The sequence below is a fragment of the Lepidochelys kempii genome, chromosome 4, assembly GCF_965140285.1.
Source record: "Lepidochelys kempii isolate rLepKem1 chromosome 4, rLepKem1.hap1, whole genome shotgun sequence".
Taxonomy (NCBI): domain Eukaryota; kingdom Metazoa; phylum Chordata; order Testudines; family Cheloniidae; genus Lepidochelys; species Lepidochelys kempii.
In genome coordinates, this window is record NC_136383.1 from 141,175,302 (window position 1) to 141,199,276 (window position 23,975).

The 23,975-nt window shown below is 55.9% G+C and overlaps 1 protein-coding gene across 5 annotated transcripts; it reads right to left on the bottom strand.

The window, feature by feature from the left end:
• Window positions 1-286: 286 nt before the first annotated feature.
• PCED1A (PC-esterase domain containing 1A) lies at window positions 287-18,251 on the bottom strand. 5 transcript variants are annotated; one of them, XM_073343104.1, is made up of 11 exons: window positions 18,149-18,251; window positions 17,100-17,228; window positions 14,853-14,973; window positions 11,834-11,942; window positions 11,012-11,091; window positions 8,955-9,187; window positions 7,925-8,075; window positions 5,081-5,327; window positions 4,587-4,670; window positions 3,563-3,811; window positions 287-741 (listed from the first exon to the last, which is right to left on the bottom strand). In XM_073343104.1, the coding sequence occupies exons 3-11, from the start codon at window positions 14,862-14,864 to the stop codon at window positions 515-517; spliced, it is 1,392 nt and encodes a 463-aa protein (XP_073199205.1). In that variant the 5' UTR covers window positions 14,865-14,973; window positions 17,100-17,228; window positions 18,149-18,251; the 3' UTR covers window positions 287-514. The 5 variants fall into 5 exon arrangements, with proteins under 5 accessions (XP_073199205.1, XP_073199208.1, XP_073199209.1 ...); XM_073343107.1 differs by lacking the exon at window positions 14,853-14,973; XM_073343108.1 differs by lacking the exons at window positions 14,853-14,973; window positions 17,100-17,228.
• Between the last annotated feature and the right edge of the window lie 5,724 nt (window positions 18,252-23,975).

Here is a 23,975-nt window from a genome sequence, read left to right on the forward strand (position 1 = left end):
ACAGAGCGCTTCCCGCTGCAGTATCCCGGCCCCAGCACGGGGCTGGGACGCTCTGTCTAGACCTGTTCCCAGCACCGTCACTGGGCACGGCGTGCCATGCTCCCTGAGCTGCCGGTCCACAGGGAGCCTCCGAGGAAGGGACCCAGCCCGGCCAGCTCTCGGGAAAGGAAACAACCCCCACCCTCCCCGCCTGCATCCACCAGCTGGAGCCAGCCCGGCTGTGCCCAAGAGCAGGGCGTTTGTCCTGAGCCAGAGCACCTGGCAGCTCACAGCCCCTTCTCGCCAGGCCCCCGCAGCCCTCTGCCCCCCACCCAAATACTGCATGTAATAACTCAGCCATCTGAGTGGTAGCCGCCTCCCGGCCAGGGCACCCTCTGACGCCAGGTGCATCATCGCGGCACGCACCTGCAGACAGGCAAGCCAACCCTACCCGAGTCTGTTCAGAGCCGGAGCCGAGCGCTTGGCAGGGAGCCCCCCCGCCTGCAGGGAGACGCCCCAGCTCTGCCAGGGCCCCTCAGTAGCAACTGTAGTGGGGCCTGTTGTAGGGGGGCCCAGACCTCCACCTCACTGGCTGCCGCCTCATTATGAAGCCGTGGGAGCGCCCACCGTGGCCTCTCCTGGTCGGGCTCCGAGGGTGCGGAGGGAAGCTGGGTCCTGGGTTTCCTGAGAAGCCAGGGAAGGGCCCCGGGCCCGGAAGAGCGTGCGGTGCGCCCCAGGAAGCTTGAAAGCGGCTGGCAGGACCTAGGGCGAGAAGCAGGGTGTGGGGGGCGAGACGAGTCAATCCAGCAGGGTCTGGACAGGAACCAGGGGGGTGGGGGAGGACTCAGGGATCTGCATGAGGCCAATTCTCCAGAGCAATGGGCACCCAGATACACAGCCGCCCTCCTGTGCCCCCCCACCACCCCCCACACACTGCCAGCAGCCACCGGCCCTCACACCGCCTGGACAGCTGGGCACCGGCAGCTTATTTGAACAGTGACACCAGCTCTGTGCCTTTGACAAATCTAACCCCCATTCCGCAGTCAAGTGTCCGGTGATGGGGCTCAGCCTGTCCCCGCGCCCGGGCCCCTCAGAGCAACGCCCCGCTGCAGCAAACCCTGACCAAATCGTCCCAGCAGCAGGGATCACACGCGCAGGACGATCGTCCATGCTCCAGAAGCCGCCAGACTTAGGGTTCGGCTGCAGGTCTCCCAGGGCTTCACCGGCTGAAGCTGGGGCTGAAATGCAGCCAGCTCCTGGGTGCAGCACGGCGGGTGTTTGACGCCGTGGAACGAGGGCTCGGGCTGGCCAGAAAGGCTGCAGAACAAACACGGCTCGAGGGGGCAGGGGTCAGAAGAGGTAGTTACTCTTTCGGAGTTGGGCCAGGAGCCCAGGACAATTCTTGAAACCAGGTACGGGAGGTAATGTCCTTAATTGGACCAACTTCTGGTGGGGAGAGAGAGGAGCGTTGGACCTACACAGACAGGTCTGGGCCAGGTGCACAGAGGGTGGGACAGATTGGTTAAGGTCAGTAGTTAACATGTTTCAAGATGAAGTGGCCTGTTAACACCTCTCCAGTCATGGGGGCAAGGGGTGTGGGGGGGGCGGGGAATAAGAGAGGGAAGAAAACAAAAAGAGAGAGAGGAGAGAGGCTGGGGACAGGTATTAATACCTGGTGGCATGGGCCCCCCCTTACATGCTAATTGCACTTCCTCCTCTCTCCACTGTGGAATATCAGAGCTAATTTTGATTCGGCGGGGAGGGATAGCTCAGGGGTTTGCACATTGGCCTGCTAAACCCAGGATTGTGAGTTCAATCCTTGAGGGGGCCATTTAGGGATCTGGGGCAAAAATTGGGGATTGGTCCTGCTTTGAGCAGGGGGTGGGACTAGGTGACCTCCTGAGGTTCCTTTCCACCCTGGTATTCTGTGATTCTATGAAAAAGGTGGGGGAGGGAGTAGCCGGGGGAGGGGTTAGGGCATTAACCCTCCCTCCCCCACCCATGACTGGCAGGGTCTTAGCAGGACACTTCACTTCCAGTGGTGCCTGGAAAGCTGTTAACTAGCTCTGCTAAACAGCCGTGGAGGCTCGGAGTCCGTCCACACAGGGGATTATACCCGCTCAGGCTGGGGGCTGGAAAATGGCTGTATAGACAACAGGGCCAATCTCTGCGACCCTGCAAGTGGGGAGGGTCCCAAGCCCAGCCTCCAGCCTGAGCCTGACCACCCCGCAGCCTGAGCCCTGCAAGCCACAGTCAGCTGACCCAGACCGGCGGCAAACACGCCCTCTGAGCCCCCGGCCCAGACCGGAGGAGCAGCTCTGCATAGGTCGAACGCTTGTCTCTACCCCCCAGAAGCTGGTCCAAAGACAGACATTCCTTCCCACCCTGCAGCTCCCACTCCTGTAAGACGCCGACGTGTCCCTTTCACATCTCGGCAGCCCCTGCACTGCACTGGGTACAGCGCCCCCCTACTGAATCCCCTGGGGTACCCGTCCCCCAGGCAGGACTGGAGGATCTCTGGGTCAGCGGCCCGGCTCAGCCAGGCTCCGAGCCAGCCGCTCTGGCGCAGGGTTATTCAGACAGCGCCACAGGGCCTGGCTCCAACACTCTCCCCGTCGAAGCCGCTCTGAGGGAGCCCGGGGACCCGCGCAGGAGAGGAACGAGCGCGACACCGAGGTCTCAGGAGATGCTGCCCACCTGCCCGGTCCCTGGGCCGCTGACCGCGGAGAGACTCCTCTCCTCCATCGAGCCACGCAGCAGAGGGAGCAGTCGGGGAGAGGGGAAGGGGCCGGCAGGGACCAGGACACAGTCCGGAGCAGGCAGGGAGAAGACCGAAGGCTCACAGGTGAGCGTGAGAAGCAGCACAGGGCAGGAAGGCGGAGGCAGACCCACGAAGACGAGGAGCAGGAGAGCGGCCAGAGCAGGGATACAGGGTCACAGCCGTAAAGAACATGGGAACGGCCCCATTGGATTAGACTCACGGCCCAGCCCAGGCAGCCAGTGACCAGCTGCTTCACAGGAAGGTACAAGAAATCCCAGAAGGCCCAACTGGGGGCATTTCCTCCCAGGTCTGGGAGCGTCAGGGCTGGCTTGGACCCCAAGCAGGAGGATTTAGACCCCCTCTCTAATCCTCTGGAGCGTAACTGCAGCGATTCTGTACGTCCCAGGTCCAGTCACCTCTGGAATGCTACTAAGCTCTTGGCCTGAGTCACGTCACGTGGCAGAGAGTCCCACAGATCAGTCACTGTCTATTTTGTTGAGTGTCCTCCTGGTCCTAGGGTTTGGCTGCCGCAGGGCGGGAGGGAAGCCACGCCAGAGCCAGGAAGGCTGCACCGGACGGGCGATGAAGGAGCAGGGCACGGAGAGGCAAGAGCAGTGGGAAGAGTCACAGAGGAGACAGGCGGAGCGGAGCAGCGACCTCCAGAGGCAGCAGCAGAGAGAGGTGTCCAGGCCAGACTGAACAGGAGTGGGGCGAGAGATTGAGGCAGGAAGTCGTGAGTGCCACGGGCCCCCGCAAGTGAGAATCCCCCAGGGCCAGGTGCACCAAGGGGGGTGTGGCAAGAGCGTGGGACTGAGGACCTACCCTCCGCACTGAATCCGGGGCAGTTGTCGAAGCTGATGTATCCGGAGAGGGGCGCGCCAGGCCCCGCGTCGCTGGGGAGGAAGGGGGAGTCTTCCTGGAAAATGGGGTCCTCGGAGGGGCAGCAGAAGTCAAAGGGGGGCCGGGGGGCCGGAGGGGGCAGCGGGCAGGCGCTGGGCGGGGGCATCCAGGACAGGCAGCTGCTGTCCCACTCGGGCCCTGCAGAGTCAGAGACGTGACCGAGCGCAGACCCTGGGGAGGTCCCGGGCAAAAGGGTTGAGAGCCTTTGACGAGGACGAGGGCTCCAGTCTGGGGGGCCGCGGGGGGAGAAGGGTCAGAAGGAGCCATTTGAGACCAGGGCCAGGCTCGGGTCGGCTCATTCCCCCCAGGCTGGTAGCACCGGCAGCTCCGAGAGCAGGGCCCCGCGACGGCGCTCCCGGGGCTCCGAGCCCCTCGGCCCCCCACAGCCCCCGGGGGGCAGCGGCCCCTGGAGACTGTGCCCCGGGGCCGTGCAATGCGTTGGCCGCATGCGCCCCCCGCTGGCTCTTGGCAGCAGCGACCTACACGGGCACTGTTCCCAAAGCCCCCCTGGCACGACCTGGGTGCTGTGGGTGGCAGTAGGGAGCTGGGGGCGGGGGGCTGAGGAGAAGAGCTGGGGGCTACCACCATGTCGTCCCCCCCCCGCCTCCCCGGCAGGGGCCTCGTCAGCGTCAGTCACGCCGGGGCCTGGCCGGGCTCGGCTGGCTGGCTGGCGCCCCAGGGCACGGCCCTGGGCACACACTGACGAGCGCGGGGAAGGTGCCCACCCCCCCTCGGCAGCACTACGCTCAGCCAGCTCCCCTTGGGGGGGCCACAGGGCTGTCGGCCACAGGAGAGAGGCGGCCAAAGCCTGGCTGAGGAGGGGGCTGGGAGCCGGCAACAGGCCACCCCCTAAGTGGACGGGGGTCCCTTCCCCAGCCACCCCCCCAGCGTGGTTGCCCAACCTAAGGAGGTGCCCACAGCCCCTGCCCACCACCAAGATCTTTACCCCAGGGGCAGGGCGGAGCAGCGTGGGGCACCGGGCAGGAGGTGGGCTGCGAGCCCCACTCCAGAGCATTTGCCTGAAAGCAACCTGAAGAAAGGGAAAAGCAGATCCATCAGCAGCGCGGCCAGCTCCCACCCCCCGTCTCCCACCCCCTCTTGCTGCAGCATGCCCACCCCCACTCCCTCCTCCCCACGCCCACCCTCACCCCCTCCCGTCGCTGCACATCCGCCCCCCCACCCCCTGCCACAGCACGTCCACCCCCCTCACACTCCCAGCCCCCGCAGCGGCACCCACCCCGCATCTCCCACCTCCTCTTGCTGCAGCGCTCCCACCCCCGCCCCCTCCCACCCCCGCAGCGGCACCCCCCGTCTCCCCCCAACATCTCTCCCCCCTTGCTCCAGCATGTCCACCCCCTCCCCCCCCGTCTCCCACTCCCCGCAGGGGCACCCCCCCCATCTCCCAGCCCCTCTTGCGACATCCCCCGCTCCCCCACTCGCCGTCCTGGGGTCTCTTCTCCGGGATCTCGACCCCCCAGGCGTCGGCCACGTGGGCCAGCAGCAGCTGGCTGATCCTGCGGTGGACAGCCTGGCTCCAGTGGACGCCGTCCCCCCGGCGGTGGTGCGCCTCGAAGCGGAAGTAGTAATGCAGGTCCAGCACGTCGAAGTGGTGGCTGCTGGCCAGGACGGCCCCATAGAAGTTGCCCTCGATCACATTGTGGGGCACCTTCCTGCCTCGGCGCTGCAGCTGGAGACAGAGAAAGGAGCCACTGGGCCAGGCCAGCGGGGCTCCCGCAGATGGGGAGGGCCACGCTCCAGGGACCCGGCCCACGAGAACACCTCGCTCCTGGGAATGGTACAAGACAGCAGGACGGCCTGGCAGACACAGCCGTGCCTGGGGGTGCAGGGCCTCTTTGCCAGTAGCTGCAGGCAGGGGCAGGGAGTGCTAGGGCCCAGCCCAGAGCTACCACCCCTTTCCAGCCTGCTGCCTAGCAAGGGGGGCAGCCCAGCTGGGGGCTTTTCCTGCCTGGGCCTGTTTAGGTTTAACCCCTTGAGTCCTCGGCACTCGCCTGTCCGTGCAGGCTGAGGCTCGGGAATGCAGGAAGAAGAGAATGCTGATCAGAGCAGGCTGTTTTCTGCAGCAGGGCCAGGTAGCCAGTGGCGAGGAGAATGGGAAAAGTTAATGGTAGCTTCGGTACAAGTGATCATGACTTGATCACATTTATAAGGTGCAAACAGAATAAAGTCCAGGCCAGTAACATATCTTTGGTGGCTGAATAGGGCCAATTTCAGCGAAAACAAACATGAGGCATATCAGCTGAGAGGAAGAATTTAATCAGGAGAATGTGAATGATCACTGGGGGAATTGTTTAAGAATTAGATGTCCCAAAAGCCACAATCAAGAAAGAAGTATGTGCTGGTTAAAAAACTGACCTGGGTTTAGAGTAGAAGTGAAGACAGCTAGAAAACAAAATTAAAAAAGAATACGTACAAATGGAAGAAAAGGGAAATTGATAATAATGAACATAAATCAAAAGATAGGAATTGTAGAAAATTGATAAGGGAAGCCAAGGGACACAATGCGAACTCTATGGCCAGCAGAGTTAAGAAGAGTAAAAAGGAGTTTCTTAAATATTAAGAACAAAAAGAATCTTAACAATGGTATTGGTCCATTATTAGATGGAAATGGTGTTATGCAGAAATAATGCAGAAAAGGCAAACATGTTCAATAAACATTTCTATTCTGTATGGGGGGGCAGGGAAACAGACGATATAAAGTTAGACATTTTAAAATCAGCAGGTACAGATAACTTGCATCCAAGAGTTTTAAAAGGAGCTGACTGAGGCACTTGCTGATCCGTTAATATTGATTTTTAGTGAGTCTTGGCATACTGGGGAAGTTCCGAAAGAAAGCTAATGTTGTGCCAGTGTGTAAAAAGGTGACCAGGATGACCCAAGTAACTATAGGCCTGTCAGTCTGACATCGATCCCAGGTAAGATAAGGGAGCAGCTGACATGGGACTTGATTAATAGAGAATTAAAAGAAGATAATGCAATTAATGCGACTCAACAGAGGATCTATTTTCCTTCAGCCTATCAGACTAACTTGATCTCTTTGAGGAGATACCAAGTTTCAGTAATAGAGTTGATATAATATACTTAGAATTCTCCAGAATGTTTGATTTCATACTGCACAAAATTGTGATTAAAAAATTAGAATAATATAAAATGAACATGGCACACATGAAATGGATTAAAAACTGGCTAACTGATAGGTCTCAAAGTGTAATTGTAAATAGGGAATCCTCATCCCTGTGGGATCAGTTCTTGGCCCTACTCTATTAACATTTTTATCAATGATCTGAAAGAAAACAAAATCTTCATCGAGAAAGTTTGCAGCTAGCACAACGACTGGGGAATAATGCCGAGGACAGGTCACTGATCCAGAGCAATCTGCTTCACACAGTCAACTGGGCACAAGCAAACAATGTGTGTTTTAATATGGCTAAATGTAAACGTGTACATCTAGGAGCAAAGAACGCACGCCGTACGTACAGGACAGGGGATTCGACCCAGTGACTCCGAAAAACACTTGGGGGCTAATCAGCGGAATAGGAGCTCCCCGTGCGACGCTGGGGCCAAAGAGCTAATGTGATCGTGGGATGCATGAACAGAGGAATCTCAAGTAGGAATCGAGAGGTGATTTTCCCTCTGTATTTGGCACTGGGGCGACCATTGCTGGGATCCCTGTGTCCAGTTCTGGTGCCCACAATTCAGGACAGATATTGATAAATTGGTCAGAGAAGAGCCAGGAGAATGATTAAAATGTTAGAAAACCTAGGCTCAGCGTGGGGGGAAGTGGGGGAATTTCTCTGGCCTGTGCCAGACAGGCAGACTAGATGATCTAACGTCCCTTCTACCCTTAAGCTCCATGAACCTCTGGCTCGGAGATTTCAGAGTAGGAAATCAGTGAGAGCTGATGAGGCCTGTTTCCATCCGCTCCCGTCGTGTCAGCAGAGGCCCAGCCAGTACGAGGCACGGCAAGGCCAGGCTGACGGGAACCCCTCACCCCCCACAGCAGCTAGGCAGCCTGCAGCTCTCGGCCGCAGGAGGCAGAGGGTTAACTTTGGAGCTGTGACTAGGGTTTCAGACAAGGCCTGTCCCAGGAGGGTGCCCTGCGGGGTGTGCCCGCGTGGGCTGGAGAGCGGTGCAGCCGGGGTACCAGCCCCGGTAGCAGGCCCTGCCCCTGGGCTCAGCACTTTATCCCAGTCCCAGCCGCACATCCCCCAGAGCACCTTCAGCGAGCAGCACCGGGGTCCGGGGCGAAGCTGCAGTTCGCGTTACCTCTGGGGTGAGGAAGCCCCCGATGATTTTGTGGCCCACGGGCATTGTCATGTTCCACACCAGGAGGCAGGCATGGGGCAGCACCTTGTCCAGGCGGTTAAAGGCCTTCTCCAGATTCACCCGGTACTGCTTCATGGACTTGGGGCCGTACCTGCAGGGCAGCAGAGCAGACAGAAGTCATGGCCCTCGGGACTGACACGGGGTCGGATCCATCTGGCCCCCACAAGGAGCAGCACTAGGCAAAGGCAGGAGCCTGTCGGCCAGCCGCTCTGCAGAAACGGCTCTATGGGCGAGGCTGGCCAGGCAGGCGTTTCTGCACCGAGATGCCACCATCGGCCAGGGGCAGGGAGGGGAGGTTACCCCACCATCCCCCAGCGTGGGACATGGAGTTTGCGGGGCAAGAGGGAAGCTGGGGGCCTGCTCGCTGTCTGTGCCCCTCTGAGACCCGCTCCCCCAGCTGTGAGACACCTCACCACCCCCGAGTAGAGCCCCGCGAGTGGCACCCACGAGGTGCTCAGATACCATGGGCACGGGCCAACAGCCAGAGCAGAATGCATATGCAGGACCGAGCTCCCTCCTCTTGGGCAGGTGGCAGGTCGGCAGCCCCGTCACTAGCCGAGCCAACGCCCTCCTGGCTCGCTCACCAGGCTTGCCCAGATCTCTCAGACTGGACTGGACTAAGTAATGCTGCTGGCTGTACATGCACAAGAGGGACAGAGCCCGGCTGGCCCCACGGAGCGAAAAGCAGGAACGTCTGTGTCCGTGGGGCAGGCTCCCACAACACAGGGGGTCTTAGTGAACCAGCTGCCGTGTGCCTACATGCCCAGCACTGCCCTCGGCTGGACGGACTCGGAACCGCTGATTTGTGTCTCACGGGCCCTGTACTGCCAGCAGAGAGTCTCCTTTAGCTGCCCTGGCCGGGCTGTGGCAGCCGGAGGGGCTCAGTTCTCTCCCTGAGGGTGCTGTGCAGCCCCATGTGACCTCGCAGAGGCCCGAGTTCTCCTGCCAGGGCTGGGGTAGCACCGGGTACCTGCTCACGTCCCACAAGCAGGAGTTGATGATGACGACGTCGGGCTGCGGCCCAGCCTGGAAGTCGGCCAGGATGCTCTCCATGTAGTCGGAGTAGACACGGGTGACGAAGTAGAAGCGCACCAGGTGATGGTCCGTGCGGTACTGCCGCACCTCCTTGTAGTGGGTGCCGTTGGTCAGCTCGCCCAACATGCCGCCTTCCACCAGGCAGTCGTTCTCAAAGCTCAGCTCCCCCTGGCGGAGACGGGACGCAGAGGCCCTCAGCCCGCCTGTCGCCCGCACCGAGAGCCCTGCGCCCATACCAGATCGACAGCCACGGCGAAGCAGCCGCGTGTCGGGCCGCCGCTCGCGGGAGCCAGCGCTCTCCGGCATGGCCGTGCCACCCCCAGCCCTGCCCACGGGGATGGGCACCAGGCTCACCAGCAGCTGTCCCTGGTCACACTAGTGTGTGCAAGTCGGGGTGTGCGAGCCGGGACAGCAGCTGGTGAGCCAGGGGCCGGCCCCAGGGGACGGGGCTGGGGGCGGTACAGCCATGCAGGAGGAGCTGCCCGCTCAGGGCGCTGGCTCCTGCGAGCGGCTGCCCGACGTGCTGCTCCAGTTCCCGGTACAGCCCTGCAGCTCCACGGACACCCACATCTGCGGATACAAATCCTGTGTGTGCGCAGGGCTCTACCCCCAGGGGAGCGATGCCCTCTCGTGCCCACTGCCGGGTCGTCCTCTGCCCTCCCATCCCCGAGAACTGCGCCCAGCCACGGCCTGCAGCCTTCCCATGAGCTGGGGAGTGACCCGAGGCCTCTTCTGGGCACAGAGGAGCGGAGCTGGCCCAGGGCACACAGCAAGCCAGGGCAAGGGCTGGGGTTGGATCCCAGAGCCCCAGCTCCAGACCAGTGCTGGTCTACCACAAGGCCTTGCCTCCCCCTGGACCCAAATGACAACACTAGGGCCTGTAGGTGCGTGCCCTTCCGGCCCCTCCCAATAGCCGAGCCCCACCCCAGGCTAGGTAGCTCCCGGCCCCTTCTCAAGGCCCCACCCCAGCACCGCGGGACATCACCACTTTTACCCTCCCTCTGGACGGCTGCAGGGGCTGAGCACCAGCCGGGGGAGCGCAGTGGGACGATGCTATTCCCAACACCAGCCAGCAGGGGGCACTCACGTGGCAAGACATCCCCCAATTCTACACGTTTCAGAGTAACAGCCGTGTTAGTCTGTATTCGCAAAAAGAACAGGAGGACTTGTGGCACCTTAGAGACTAACCAATTTATTAGAGCATGAGCTTTCGTGAGCTGAGGAAGTGAGCTGTAGCTCATGAAAGCTCATGCTCTAATAAATTGGTTAGTCTCTAAGGTGCCACAAGTCCTCCTTTTCTTTTTGCAATTCTACACGTGAACCACTGATGGGAGGCACGGAGGGGGGTGCGCCAGGCCCAGGACTGTTCTGCTTCTTCGGTTACATCTGGGTTTCAAAGCCTCCCACCGGAAACAAGAAACCCTCCTCCCCCGTCAAGCAACACTATTACTAGACGACACAGCTGGCTCAGACCCAACAAGCTCTAGCTGCTTCCTCCTTCACTGAGCCGGACCCGGAGCCAGGACCGCGCAGTCTGCAGGCCTTTGGGAGGGCACCGGCTTAGAGCCAGAGAACATCAGGGTCGGCAGGGACCTCAGGAGGTTCTAGTCCAACCCCTGCTCAAAGCAGGACCAATCCCAGATAAATCATCCCAGCCAGGGCTTTGTCAAGCCGGACCTTAAAAACCTCTAAGGAAGGAGGCTTGTCTGGCTACTGGCCACCAGGCAACCAGATTAGTTTTCTCCACTTCTCTTTATGCAGCAGCAGCCACCCAAACTGGTTGTCTCAGCTGTGCCCACAGAGGGGGAGCACACACCAGAGCTGACTGCACCAGAAGCGACGGCTGTCGGGGGCGCAAGGCCCAGCAGGGGGCACCCAAGGGCACGGACCCCGGATTGGAGAAGTGCCCCAGCGACATGGCGGCTGCGTGTGGTTTAGTTCCCCAGCCCTGTGGGACAGAGGCTGGCTGCTCCGGCTCCGCAGACTCAGTACCTTGGCTTTCAGCTGGGACTGGCTGAGGAGAGCATCCTTCTGCAAAAGCAACACCAGGTCCTTGTAAACCGATCGCTGGACTGCAAAGGGAAAATGGAGACAGAGGTAGCCCGGGGTAGCCCGTCTTTGGGGGAGCAACATCTTCGCCTCTTGGGCGCTAACGCAAGGACCAGCCCCGGGTCTCGTTCGGGGCGGGGTGGAAGAGGCCCTTGCTCAGAATGGGACGTGTCTGTGCCGGCCAGGCGCGCTTGGTGGGCTGCGGCTGGGGGGGCAGATGTCAGGAACGAGACGACATGCCAGCTGCCGTGCTGGGGGTGGGCAGGGCGGTCGTGCTGCACGGACTCTGGGGGGGGGGGTGCAAGGGCAGCGCTGCGTAGCGGAGACACGGGTCCAGCTCACCCAGCGTAGGGAACACCCTCCCTCCCCAGGCCAGCTTCAGTTACGGAGTGGGGCCAGAACGACAGGGCACCCAGAGGGAAGTCAGAGAAATCCACTCTGCTCACTGCAGGGCTCAAAGTCCCTGCCCCCCGCCCCAGGGGGCGAGTTCAGAGGCCTGGCTGCCCTTCGCCTTTCCCCAGCCAGTCCTGCCGCGGAAGGGGGTTACCCCACGCAGCCGCTCGGTCTGCGCAAGCCAGGGCAAACCCACGGTTGCTGGCGAGGCAGAGAGCCCCGCTGGGGCTGCAGGGAGCTTGCAGCCCGGCACGCAGGAAAACCCACTTTGGACGTGGAGCCAAAGACAACTCGGCTCTACCGTGGCCGAGAGGGGTGGAGGGAACCCACCCCCCGCGCTGGGGGGCTCCGGCGTCCCTTCGGCTGACTCACTGGAATCCCCCACGACCACCACGAACTTGTTGTGCAGGAGCTGCCGGACTTGGTGCGTGACGAAAGTGACCATGGCTCGGCAGGCGGCCGCTCCCCAGCAAGCAGAGCCCTGCTCAGCGAAGGAGAGAGACGAGACTGAGGCCTGCATCCTCCTCCACCCACGCTGGGAGCGGCCTCCGCACCCCCTGGAAAACTCCCACAGGCTGCCCGCGCACAGGCCGCCCGCGCACAGGCCCCCCACGCATAGGCTGCCCGCGCACAGGCTGCCCCCGCCGCCAGGAGGGCAGCACAGGGAGGCCAGACACAGAGCTGTCAGCCCGGATCGGGTGCAGTGTCAACAGCAGCTGTTGGGCTCGTGGTTTGTGTGACTATGACGTGTTTTCAGGTCACGTTTCCCCCAAACCCTTTGTACTTCTGCTAAGAGAAAAATGTCTGGACCATCCTCCCAGCATGCTTTGCACTTGGGCCCAGCAAGCCGGTAAGCTGCGGGGACCCCTCTTCCTGGTACCCGGTCAGGGACAAGGTCAGTGTCACGTGAAGGCTTCGCAAACTGCATGCTGGGCCACGGTGCAGCATGCCACGGCTGGATAGGACACAATGGCAGAGCGACAGGGTAAAATATTTGGTCCTGTCGAAGCCTGGCCCCCATACACCCGGTACCAAGGGAGAGCGAGCACACGACGCCTCTACGTTTGGCAGACTCGTGGAAAACGTCATTCAAAACAAGAGAAGAAACTGTCAAGAACAGGTACAGAAATCGTAGGTTCCCTCGTGAACGTTGTAAAAACTGGGGCATGAGGAAAGAAGTCAGCCCATCGGTTCAGAGCGGCTTCGAGCTGCTCTGTGCTGGTCTAGCTTTGTCGCCAGTTCGTTAATCCAAACTGAACACTAACAGAGCCACACAAAGCAAGTTCTCAAGGGACTCTCAGGCCCTGGGCACTGACCCAGCGAGGACGGGCAGACCCTCTCTGCCTGGAGTGCTGAGGCTGCTGCTCCTGCATCCCGGGGGCTTCTTGCCGGGTGGGAGGCAGGGCGGAGACCAGGGGAACCCAGGCAGTGGATTCGGAGTCAGACTCTGCTTTGTGCCCCGCACTGAGACACGCTGCGTAGCGTGGGACACCCCCTGGCACTGGGGCAAAGGATGAACAAGGCGCAGAGCCAGGGTGAATGGGGCCTTTAATTACCCAGCTGCCCTGCTTGTTTTCCACTGGCTCCTCCACCCATTCCGGGACGGCCCATTAAAGCCCAGCCCCTTAGACACCCTCTGGCCCGGGGTCGGGTGTTGGCAGCAGCCACCTCAAAGCTTGCCATGGCCCAGCGTTCCCACCTCTGCACCATGGAGCACTGGGCCGGACGTCCAGATATTGAACCACGCAGACCCTGCCCGGCGCCGACCCGGCCCTGCCCCTGGAAGGCTGATGGGAAAGAAGGAGCTTTTCAGCTCCGCTTCGGCCTTGCGGCTGTTCCAGGGAGAGCCGTGAAGCGGGCAGGGGGCAGAGGAGCGGGGCTGCGCCCCTTCTGGCTCCTTTAGCCTGGAGCGAAGGCCCAGCTGGAGTCTCTGGTTTATACGGCAATGCCAGAGAGAAATCCAGGCTCCAGCGTACCAGGTGCTGTACAAAGAGGCAGGCCTGGCCCCCAGGAACTCCCGGTCTGAGCAAAGGGAGAGCGTGAGGGACTGCTCTGCAGATGAGAGCTGAGGGAGGGCCAAGGTCCCAGGGGAGTCTGTGGACACGCTGGGAACTCCCTGACTGGAACGGGCTATGCTGCCAACAGGCCCATAACTGCGTCGAGCCTGAGCTTTGCCAGCACAGCTCCAGCGTTTCTCTCTCCCACCTCCCCCCACGTTCCTAGCAGACATCGCTGGGTCAGCGAAACCACTGCCCTGCAGCCCAGGCCCACCCGCCAAGGCCATCCTCCCCCTCGGCAGGACTTGTTTTGTTCCTGGGCGGGATTTTAACATTAGACCAGCTTGCCCCGCTTTTACGGGCGAGGTTACAGGACACCGACCCACCTGTGAATCCCAATCAAGTAGGGGAAGGGGGGTGGGATTCAGGCTGTTAACACCCATGTGGCTCACATGCTGCAGAGGAAGAGAGCCCTTGGGAAGGGTTCACCGCCCCCGCCGCCCCCCGAGTTCCTCTCTGCAGACTCGACTCCCACTCCTTCCACTCCGTTTGTGCTACGTCGGTTAGGGACGCGCTCACCTGTGGGTATCGTTACACCAGTGCCTTGCACTGCTGAAAGGTCCTTACACTAGTGTGGCTTGTTCCCTTTCCCATCTGGGAATAAGTACACGGGTAAAAGCCCTTTTATACTGGCAGGACTGCCTCAGAGCTCGGGGGCTGGGCGGCTTGAACTGGGCTGGGAGAGGTGGAGTCACTTCCGCAGACAAGCGCCAAGGTACGAAAAACAGAACAGGGGCAAAAAACATGTTCACACCTTTCCAGCTTCTCTCCATCACCAAGACACAAAGCACACGGCCCAGGGTGAAATACTGGCCTACAACAGTCCCAGGGCAAAACTCACTGGGGCCCAGCTTTCTCCCACAGTATTTTTCCTTTGTAGGTTTAATTTAGCAAAAGTTTGGGATGCTGCACTTGTACCTGCCTTCCCCACCACCACCGCCTTTCCCCCTCGGGTTAGACAGGGCCCTAACTGGGCACTTCTGAGAGACTGATTTCAATTTCTGGGAGAGAAAAGCTAAGAACTATGTTATTGCAACATTAAATCTGAGTGAGGAAACACAAGCGTTCGGGTTCCTACAGTAATACTAACTAGACTGCATTGTAGCCCTATGTGTGGGTTTAAGTTACTCTTGGCCCACCCCAGGGCGGGGGTCTACACTGCAGTGGTCTGGGTAGGGTCAGCCGCCAGATCAGCTACAGGAGAGAGGCTAGCAGGACACCACCCTGCCCTTTCTTTAACCATTATTTTTATTAGCTAACCAGGCAAACGCCCACCCCCCTCCCAGCAGGGCACAGAGAAATAATGACACATGACCAGCACTTGCGTTACTTACAGCATTCCCCATCCCAGACAGTTCCTAGGTGGTTGTCAGTAGGTTGATCACACTTTTCCTGGCTAGGCATATTCATGTGTCTTGGCCCCTTTTCCTTTTCTAAGCTTCCACACTCATATCTCTGGGGGGGAGGTCACCACATTGTTAATTGGTTACCTATTTACCTCATTAGCTTTTGTCAATTAGTTGCCATGATATTTCTATAGTATCCCTGCTGTTGACACCTGTACATTTTGGTTATACGTATTCCTTACACTCATCCTCAACTGCTAATAGTGGCTAGCCGTCACATTCAGCCCCCAACTGAAAACCCTCTCCAGCACATCATCAAGGATCACAACCTATCCTGAAAAATGATCCCTCCCACTCACAGATCTTGGGAGACAGGCCAGTCCTCACCTACAGACAGCCCCCCAACCTGAAGCAAATATTCTCCAGCAACCACACACCACACCACAGAAACACCAACCCAGGAACCTATCCTTGCCACAAAGCCCGTTGCCAACTGTGCCCACATATCTATTCAGGGGACACCATCATAAGGCCTAATCACATCAGCCACATGATCAGAGGCTCGTTCACCTGCACATCCACCAATGTGACCTATGCCATCATGTGCCAGCAATGCCCCTCTGCCATGTACATTGGCCAAACTGGACAGTCTCTATGCAAAAGAATCAATGGACACAAATCTGTCATCAGGAACCGTAACATTTGAAAACCAGTAGGAGAACACTTCAGCCTCTCTGGCCACTCAGTAACAGATTTAAAGGTGGCAATTTTGCAACAGAAAAGCTTCAAAAACAGACTCTCAAGGAGAAACTGCTGAGCTTGAATTAATCTGCAAACGAGATCCCATTAACTTGGGTTTGAAGAGAGACTGGGAGTGACTGGGTCATTCCACATATTGAATCTATTTCCCCATGTTAAGTATCCTCCCACCTTCTGGTCAACTGTCTGAATGGGCCATCTTGATGATCACGACAAAAGGGTTTTTTTTCCTCCTGCTGATAATAGCTCATCTTAACTAATTAGCCTCTTACTCCACCTTTTCCTGTTCTCTGTATGTGTATAATCTTCTTACTGCATGTTCCACTCTATGCGTCCGATGAAGTGGGCTCTAGTCCACGAAAGCTCCTGCTCAAAGAAATGTGTTAGTCTCTAAGGTGCCACAAAAAGAACAGGAGGACTCGTGGCACCTTAGAGACTAACACATTTATTTGAGCACGAGCTTTCGTGGGCTCCAGCTCTCCTGTTCTTTTTGCGGATACAAACTAACACAGCTGCTACTCTGAACCCTTTACTTGTGGTTTCAAACTTCCTATCAGTCAACTCTCTTATGACTAGTCTCCAAGGTGCCACAAGTACTCCTCTCTTTTTTCTTTGCTTAATTTGTGGCTTCCTGTCACCCGCCCATCAGTTCCTCATGCCAAACTAATCCTAAATCCTAATTAGTTATGCTCAGCAAACTACCTTGTAGAACATAAGAACGGCCATACAGGGCCAGACCAAAGGTCCATCTAGCCCAGTGTCCTGTCTTCTGATTGTGGCCAATGCCAGGTGCTTCAGAGGGAATGAACAGAACAGGGAATCATCTCGTGATCCATCCCCTGTCATCTATGTGTCTTGGGATCTGTCCTTGCATTACAGCATGAACCGACCTTATAAGGAAGACTACACCATCATATACAGACAGCATCTTCTATTCCTCTTTATTTGGCTGCATAGCTCCAGCTTACTGTGAAATGCCCGAGTATATTCAAAGACATGCCCATGAACTTGTCCATTGCAGGACTGAGCTTTGAATTGCAATACTAAGAGCTTTGCCCGGGGTTGCGTTAAATGAGACAGAAGCCCTCTCCTACTCTCCACCACCATGGCTCTCGCTGGCTCGGCCAGAGCTTTCGGAGACCGTACTCCTAGTGTAGACAGGGCTAAACCAAGGGCAAGTGTTTCCATTAGCTTAAAAGCCACAATTGTGACACAACGGCTATACCTTTAGGTCTCCCTGCCTCCTGGCAAGGGGCATGGGGGCTCATCCCAGCAGGAAGAGGGTTTGGTGCCTTAGTTTTTTAAGCCCTTCTCTGAACTGGCACCAAAGCAGGGAGGAGCCCCCCCAGGCCTGCACTTGGCTCTCTCGCTTTCCTTCAGACCCTTCACCCAGCCAGTCACTCACTGCCAGGAAGTGCCCACCCAAGAGTCACTCCTGTGACCAGCTGTGAAAATATCTGGAAGTGAAGCAATTACCTCCAGTGCGCCCACGTTCCCAAGCAAGCGGCCTGGGTGCCGGGACAGGGCTCTGGCCTTTTGCTAGTAGTTACAGAGCAGCCACAAGCAAGCAGTGTTGGTCTCCAGCAGGTGGCCAATCACATGGGGCTATTCAGGGATTAAAGGGTCATCAGTCAGAAAAACAAATCCCATCTCTACCTGCCGCTGCTGCCAAGGTCCCCAGGCAGGAGGCCTGGGCTCAGAGGGAACAGACTAACTCCCCCCGCGCTCGCCCTGGCCCTGCTGAAGGAGGATTCAGGCCCGTGGGAGCCCTACCATGGCCAGGGCTGGAAGAGGTGAGAGGCAAACACGCGCATCCCCGCCCCGCCGGAGCTCTGTCCTTTGCTGCGTGCGGTCTGTGCGGGTCCCTCACACGCAGCAGCAGAGGGAGGGTGAAGCGTTGTCCGTGTCCAAAACCGGCAGCTGCGGGGGGGCGAGGAGGGGGAGCGAATCTCTCGGGGTTGGGGGGCTGACTCCCTCCAGCGGGGTCCCTTTAACCCCACCTGTGGCGGCCGCCTGCTGTGAGCGGAGGGGCAGCGCCTGGGAAACACCCCCTGGGAGCTGGGCGTCGAACAAGACCGAGCCCTTCGGCAACCGGCGCCGGCAACGCCGCCGGCCGGGCGCTGGCAGGGGCCCGCGGGGCGATCCCCCAGCGCGGGGAGGCAGCCGCCCTGCGCCGCGCCGCGCCGGGAGCCTCCCCTCCGCGCCTGCGGCCACCCGGGCCCCTGCCGCAGCCGGACCGTTCAGCCCCAGACCCGAACCACCCCCTGCAGGCCCCGCAGCCAGCAAAGCCGGGGGGCCGGGAAGAGGCTGAGCGGACCCGGCGACTCCCCCCGCCCGAGCCGAGGGACGCGCAGGCTGCGAGTTCCAGCCGCCCGGGGCCGGCAGCCCGCCGCAGCCCCACGGGTTCGAGCCGCGTTACCCCGGATCCACACCAGCCCGGGGGGGGTCATGCCCGTGTTCACCCCCCATTGCACAAGGGTGACCGGGGGCGCTGCCGCCCGGAGCCCGCGCGCTTGTCCCCGTACCTGCCCCTGGCGCCGAGCCCGCCTGCCCGCGGGGCGCACGGCCGGGCAGCCAGCCCGGCTGTCCCGCGTCCCGCTCGGCTGCCTGCGCCTGGCCCGGCTCGCCCCCTTCGCACTCCGCTTTCCTGCCAGCGCCCCGCCCCGGGGGTGCGGGGCCGGCCGCGCAGCTGGGCGCTGGGGGGCCGGGGGGGCAGAGGCTGCCGCTGCAGAGGAGAAGGCTCTGGGGACAGCAGCAGTGCGGAGCCTGGGGGGCTGCTGATGGGGGGGAGCAGAGGTCAGCTGGAGCGAGGCACAGACCCCCTCCCCGGAAAGTCTGAGCCCACACTGGAGCATTTAATTTCAGAAAGGGGAACTACACAACCCTGCAGGCTGCGTGGAAGCTTTAAAAACACCATAATAGAAGCTCAGCTTAAATGTATACCCCCATTTAAAAACGTAAGAGCGGCCAGAGTGGGTCAGACGAAGGGTCCATCCAGCCCAGTGTCATCTACCGACAGTGGCCACTGCCAGGTGCCCCAGAGGGACTGAACCTAACAGTGATCTCTCTCCTGCCATCCAGCTCCACACTCTGACAAACAGCGGCTAGGGACACCCTTCCTTACCCATCCTGGCTAATAGCCAGTAATGGACTTAACCTCCATGAATTTATCCAGCTCTCTTTTAAACCCTGTTATAGTCCAGGCCTTCACAACCTCCTCAGGCAAGGAGTTCCACAGGTTGACTGTGTGCTGAGTGAAGAAGAACTTCCTTTGATTTGTTTTAAACCTGCTGCCCATTCATTTCATTTGGTAGCCCCTCGTTCTTATCTTATGGGAACAAGTCAATAACTTTCCCTTATTCACTTTCTCCACACCACTCATGATTTTATAGACCTCTATCCTATTCCCCCTTAGTCTCCTCTTTTCCAAGCTGAAAAGTTCTAGCCTCTTTAATCTCTTCTCATATGGGACACATTCAAACCCCTAATCATTTTAGTTGCCCTTCTCTGAACCTTTTCTAATGCCAGTATATCTTTTTTGAGATGGGGGGACCACATCTGTACACAGTATTCAAGCTGTGGGTGTACCATGAATTTATATAAGGGCAATAAGATATTCTCCATCTTATTCTCTATCCCTTTTTTAATGATTCCTAACATCCCCTTTGCTTTTTTGACTGCCGCTGCACACTGCATGGACATCTTCAGAGAACTATCCACGATGACTCCAAGATCTTTCTCCTGATTTGTTGTAGCTAAATTAGCCCCCATCATATTGTATGTATAGTTGGGGTTATTTTTTCCAATGTGCATTACTTTACATTTATCCACATTACATTTCATTTGCCATTTTGTTGCCCAATCGCTTAGTTTTGTGAGATCCTTTTGAAGTTCTTCACAGTCTGCTTTGGTCTTAACTATCTTGAGCAGTTTAGTATCGTCTGCAAACTTTGCCACCTCACTGTTTACCCCTTTCTCCAGATCATTTATGAATAAGTTGAATAGGATTGGTCCTAGGACTGACCCTTGGGGACCACCACTAGTTACCCCTCTCCATTCTGCAAATTTGCCATTTATTTCTACCCTTTGTTCTTTCTCTTTTAACCCGTTCTCAATCCATGAAAGGATCTTCCCTCTTATCCCGTGACAACTTAATTTACGTAAGAGCCTTTGGTGAGGGACCTTGTCAAAGGCTTTCTGGAAATCTAAGTCCACTATGTCCACGGGATCCCCCTAGTCCACATGTTTGTTGACCCCCTCAAAGAACTCTAATGGATCAGTAAGACATGATCTCCCTTTTCAGAAACCATGTTGACTTTTGCCCAACAATTTATGTTCTTCTATGTGTCTGACAATTTTATTCTTTACGATTGTTTCAACTAATTTGCCCGGTACGGACGTTAGACTTACCGGTCTGTAATTGCCAGGATCACCTCTAGAGCTCTTCTTGAATATTGGCATTACATTAGCTATCCTCCAGTCATTGGGTACAGAAGCTGATTTAAAGGACAGGTTACAAACCATAGTTAATAGTTCTGCAATTTCACATTTGAGTTCTTTCAGAACTCTTGGGTGAATGCCATCTGAGCCCGGTGACTTGTTCCTGTTAAGTTTATCAATTAATTCCAAAGCCTTCTCTAATGACACTTCAATCTAACCAAAAAAGAGCCACCGTGGTTAAACAACAGTAAAAGAAGTAGTGAGAGGCAAAAAGGCATCCTTTAAAAAAGTGGATAGCAGGGGTGCTGAGAGCCATTGAACCCAACTGTAAACCCTGTATGTGATGGAAACCACTTCCAGCCAGAGGATGTGGCAAGACCCTAGATCCGACCCCCATGCACTGGCCCCCACTGTGCCAGCCTTCTCGCAGGGAGATGCAGCCGTTCCCGCCCCGCTGCTTATATAAGAACATAAGAATGGCCAGACTGGGTCAGACCAAAGGTCCATCTAGTCCAGGATCCTGCCTTCTGACAGTGGCCAATGCCAGGTGCCCCAAAGGGAATGAACAGACAGGTTATCATCATATGATCCATTCCCTGTCACCATTCCCAGCTTCTGGCAGACAGAGGCTAGGGACACCATCCCTGCCCATCCTGGCTAATAGCCATTGATGGACCTATTCTCTATGAACTTATCCTCCAGGAATCTATCTAGCTCCCTATTGAACCCCGTTATAGTCTTGGCCTTCACAGCACCCCCTGGCAAGGAGTTCCAGAGGTTGACAGTGCATTGCGTGAAAAAATACTTTCTTGTGTGTGTTTTAAACCTGCTGCCTATTAAGTTCATTTGGTGGCCCCTTGTTCTTGTGTTATGAGAAGGAGTAAATAACACTTCCTTATCTACTTTCTCTACAGTTCCGGGGGGCTATTAGCCATGAGCCCAGTTGACCCAGAGATGAGCCGCCACCAGACTATCTGCCTTAGCAAACAAAATCACTTAATCAAAAGCACCCTGCTATGCAGAAAGGGGTATAAATTCTCTCCCTCCCCCTGCTCCTATTGTTTGTGAGATACATGGAGTGGAGAAAGCCTTATCAGAGCTTTCAGTGCTGGTTAGCTGGGAAGCAGAGAGAATTCAAGGCCATCCAAAAATAAATCCAGATAGGACACGCTAGGTCTGGGGTAGTGTAGATTCACAGTAAGCGCACAAACTGGCAGAAAACAACACACACGTTGTACTGTTTTGACCAGGGTCCCCACTGTTGGGGAACAATTATCAAGGCCCTAAAATAAAGCACCCCTCAAAATGCAACAGGTAAACTTACTAACAAGATTTATTTTACTAATTTACAAGTGTGATGCTAGAACTTTGAGTAAAAATCCCCTGAAAATCCATGTTTGAAAGAGATAAGAAATGTTGGCATTAAAGGATCAGCGTGTTCCCCATAACTTCCCCAGTCAAATAAAACTGAGTTCTGATAACACAGACACCGAATGAGGATATTGAACTATAAAGATTGTTGATCTGAATTTTATGGGTTAGTTGTTTTGGCTCGCCACTATCGCATCCGACCAGAAGATCTGTAGGTTCTTGTCCAATTCAGACTACAGGGTCTGAGAACTCGGAGAGTTCTATAGTGGGAGAGGACTCTCGGGGTGCTTGGCAAAAACACTTACACTGAGGACAACACCAAATTGATAAAAGCTTTATTGAGATTAACAAAAGAAAAATAGGCTTCAGAGTAGCAGCCGTGTTAGTCTGTATTCACAAAAAGAAAAGGAGGACTTGTGGCACCTTAGAGACTAACCAGTTTATTTAAGCATAAGCTTTCGTGAGCATCCGATGAAGTGAGCTGTAGCTCACGAAAGCTTATGCTCAAATAAACTGGTTAGTCTCTAAGGTGCCACAAGTACTCCTGTTCTTTTTTTTAAAAATAATAAAATAATAAATTCTATGACACTTATGACTGCAAAACAGTAAAGGAATTCCTGGTGGTAACATTCCTATTATAAGTACCTTCACCTAACATACTCACACCCTTCCTTGAGGACCCTGTAATAGGAGGTGAAGGACCAGCCTTACTCCTGGCAAGCCCGATAACACGATGGAGCTGGCTTCCCCAGTGGTTCGGAATGCTGAGTAGTTTAACTATACCGCACAAGCTGAGCGGATACCGTGATGGAAGATAGAATAGATAGTCTATAGAATCTAGGGGAACAAAGGAAAGAAAGAGCTACAAGAAAAAGCCCTCCCAACTTTTTCCGTACAAGGTATTTTATAGGATCCTGACGTGCTGTCATTCAGGCCCAACCTACTGTACCCAAATCTTGTTTCTGCACCCTACAAAATGTATGGGTCCCCTTCTCCGATAGGCTAGTGGATTATGACACTTACTCTCTACATATTAATAAGGATTATCTCAAGCCCAAAACTGCCCCCCTAGGCTCTCTTGGCAACTTCCAGGTTTGTGGCGTGCCCTGCGGTTACCAACCGGTTGCAGATGCCGGAGTAACCTGTCCAGTGTCGTGTGTAGTTTCTCCCTTCAGTTCCCCAAAGTTCAGGGACCATTCCTATCTGTGTCAAAGGTTGCCCGCTTTTATGCTGACTTACCCTTAACGGATCAGACTTTTAGCTATTTAGTGGATCATACCAGATACAGGCCCATAGGCTTCTTGCATTTCAGCAAAACTTATTCTATGTATAATTATTGGGAAACACATCATATGCCTCAACACATCCTAATTTCATAGGAATTAATACTGATAAAATATAAGAATCCTATATGATTAGGATTAAATCAGAAAGAGAAACAGATTATTTGATAATCCGCCGATTGGCGGATTATAATTATTTGATAAGTCGCTGATTGGCTTCAGGTGTCCCAATCAACCTAGCTTTCTCCCTGCCTTCTTGAAAGTTCTTAATTGGATCCAGGAGTCTTAATTGACCTGGAGCAGCTGCCATTTCACTTATATTAGCTCCAGGCTAAACAAATCCCTGGTACCAAGATATCTATCTCCCACTACTTTTCTATAGCCATCTGGCCTTGCCCCGTCACACCTCTATCATATCCCCCCTTAGTTGCCTCTTTTCAAAACTGAAAAGTTCCAGTTTTTTTTTAATCTCTCATCATACAGAAGCCATTCCAGACCCCTAATAATTTTTGTTGCCCTTTTCTGAACCTTTTCCAATTCCAATAGATCTTTTTTGAAGTGACCAGATATATGCAGTATTCAAGACGTGTGCGTACCATGGATTTATATAGAGGCAATATGATCTTTTCTGTCCTATTATCTGTCCTTTTCCTAATGATTCCCAACATTCTGTTTGCTTTTTTGACGGCCGCTGCACATTGAGTGGATGTTTTCAGAGAACTCTCCACAATGACTCCAAGATCTTTCTTGAGTGGTAACAGCTAATTTAGACCCCATCATTTTGTATGTATAGTTGGGATTATGTTTTCCACTGTGCATTACTTTGCATGTATCAACATTGAATCTCGTCTGCCATTTTGTTGCCCAGTCACCCAATTTCAAAAGATCCTTTTGTAGCTCTTCACAGTCTGCCTGGGACTTAACTATCTTGAGTGGTTTTGTATCATCTGCAAATTTTTCCACCTCACTGTTTACCCCTTTTTCTAGATCATTTATGAATATGTTGAACAGTACTGGTCCCAGTACAGACCCCTGGGGGCACCACTATTTACCTCCCCCCATTCTGAAAACTGACCATTTATTCCTACTCTTTATTTCCTATCTTTTAAGCAGTTACTGATCCATGAGAGAACCTTCCCTCTTATCCCATGACTGCTTACTTTGCTTAAGAGCCTTTGGTGAGAGACCTTGTCAAAGGCTTTCTGAAAATCTAAGTATACTATATCCACTGGTTCTCCCTGGTCCACATGCTTGTTGA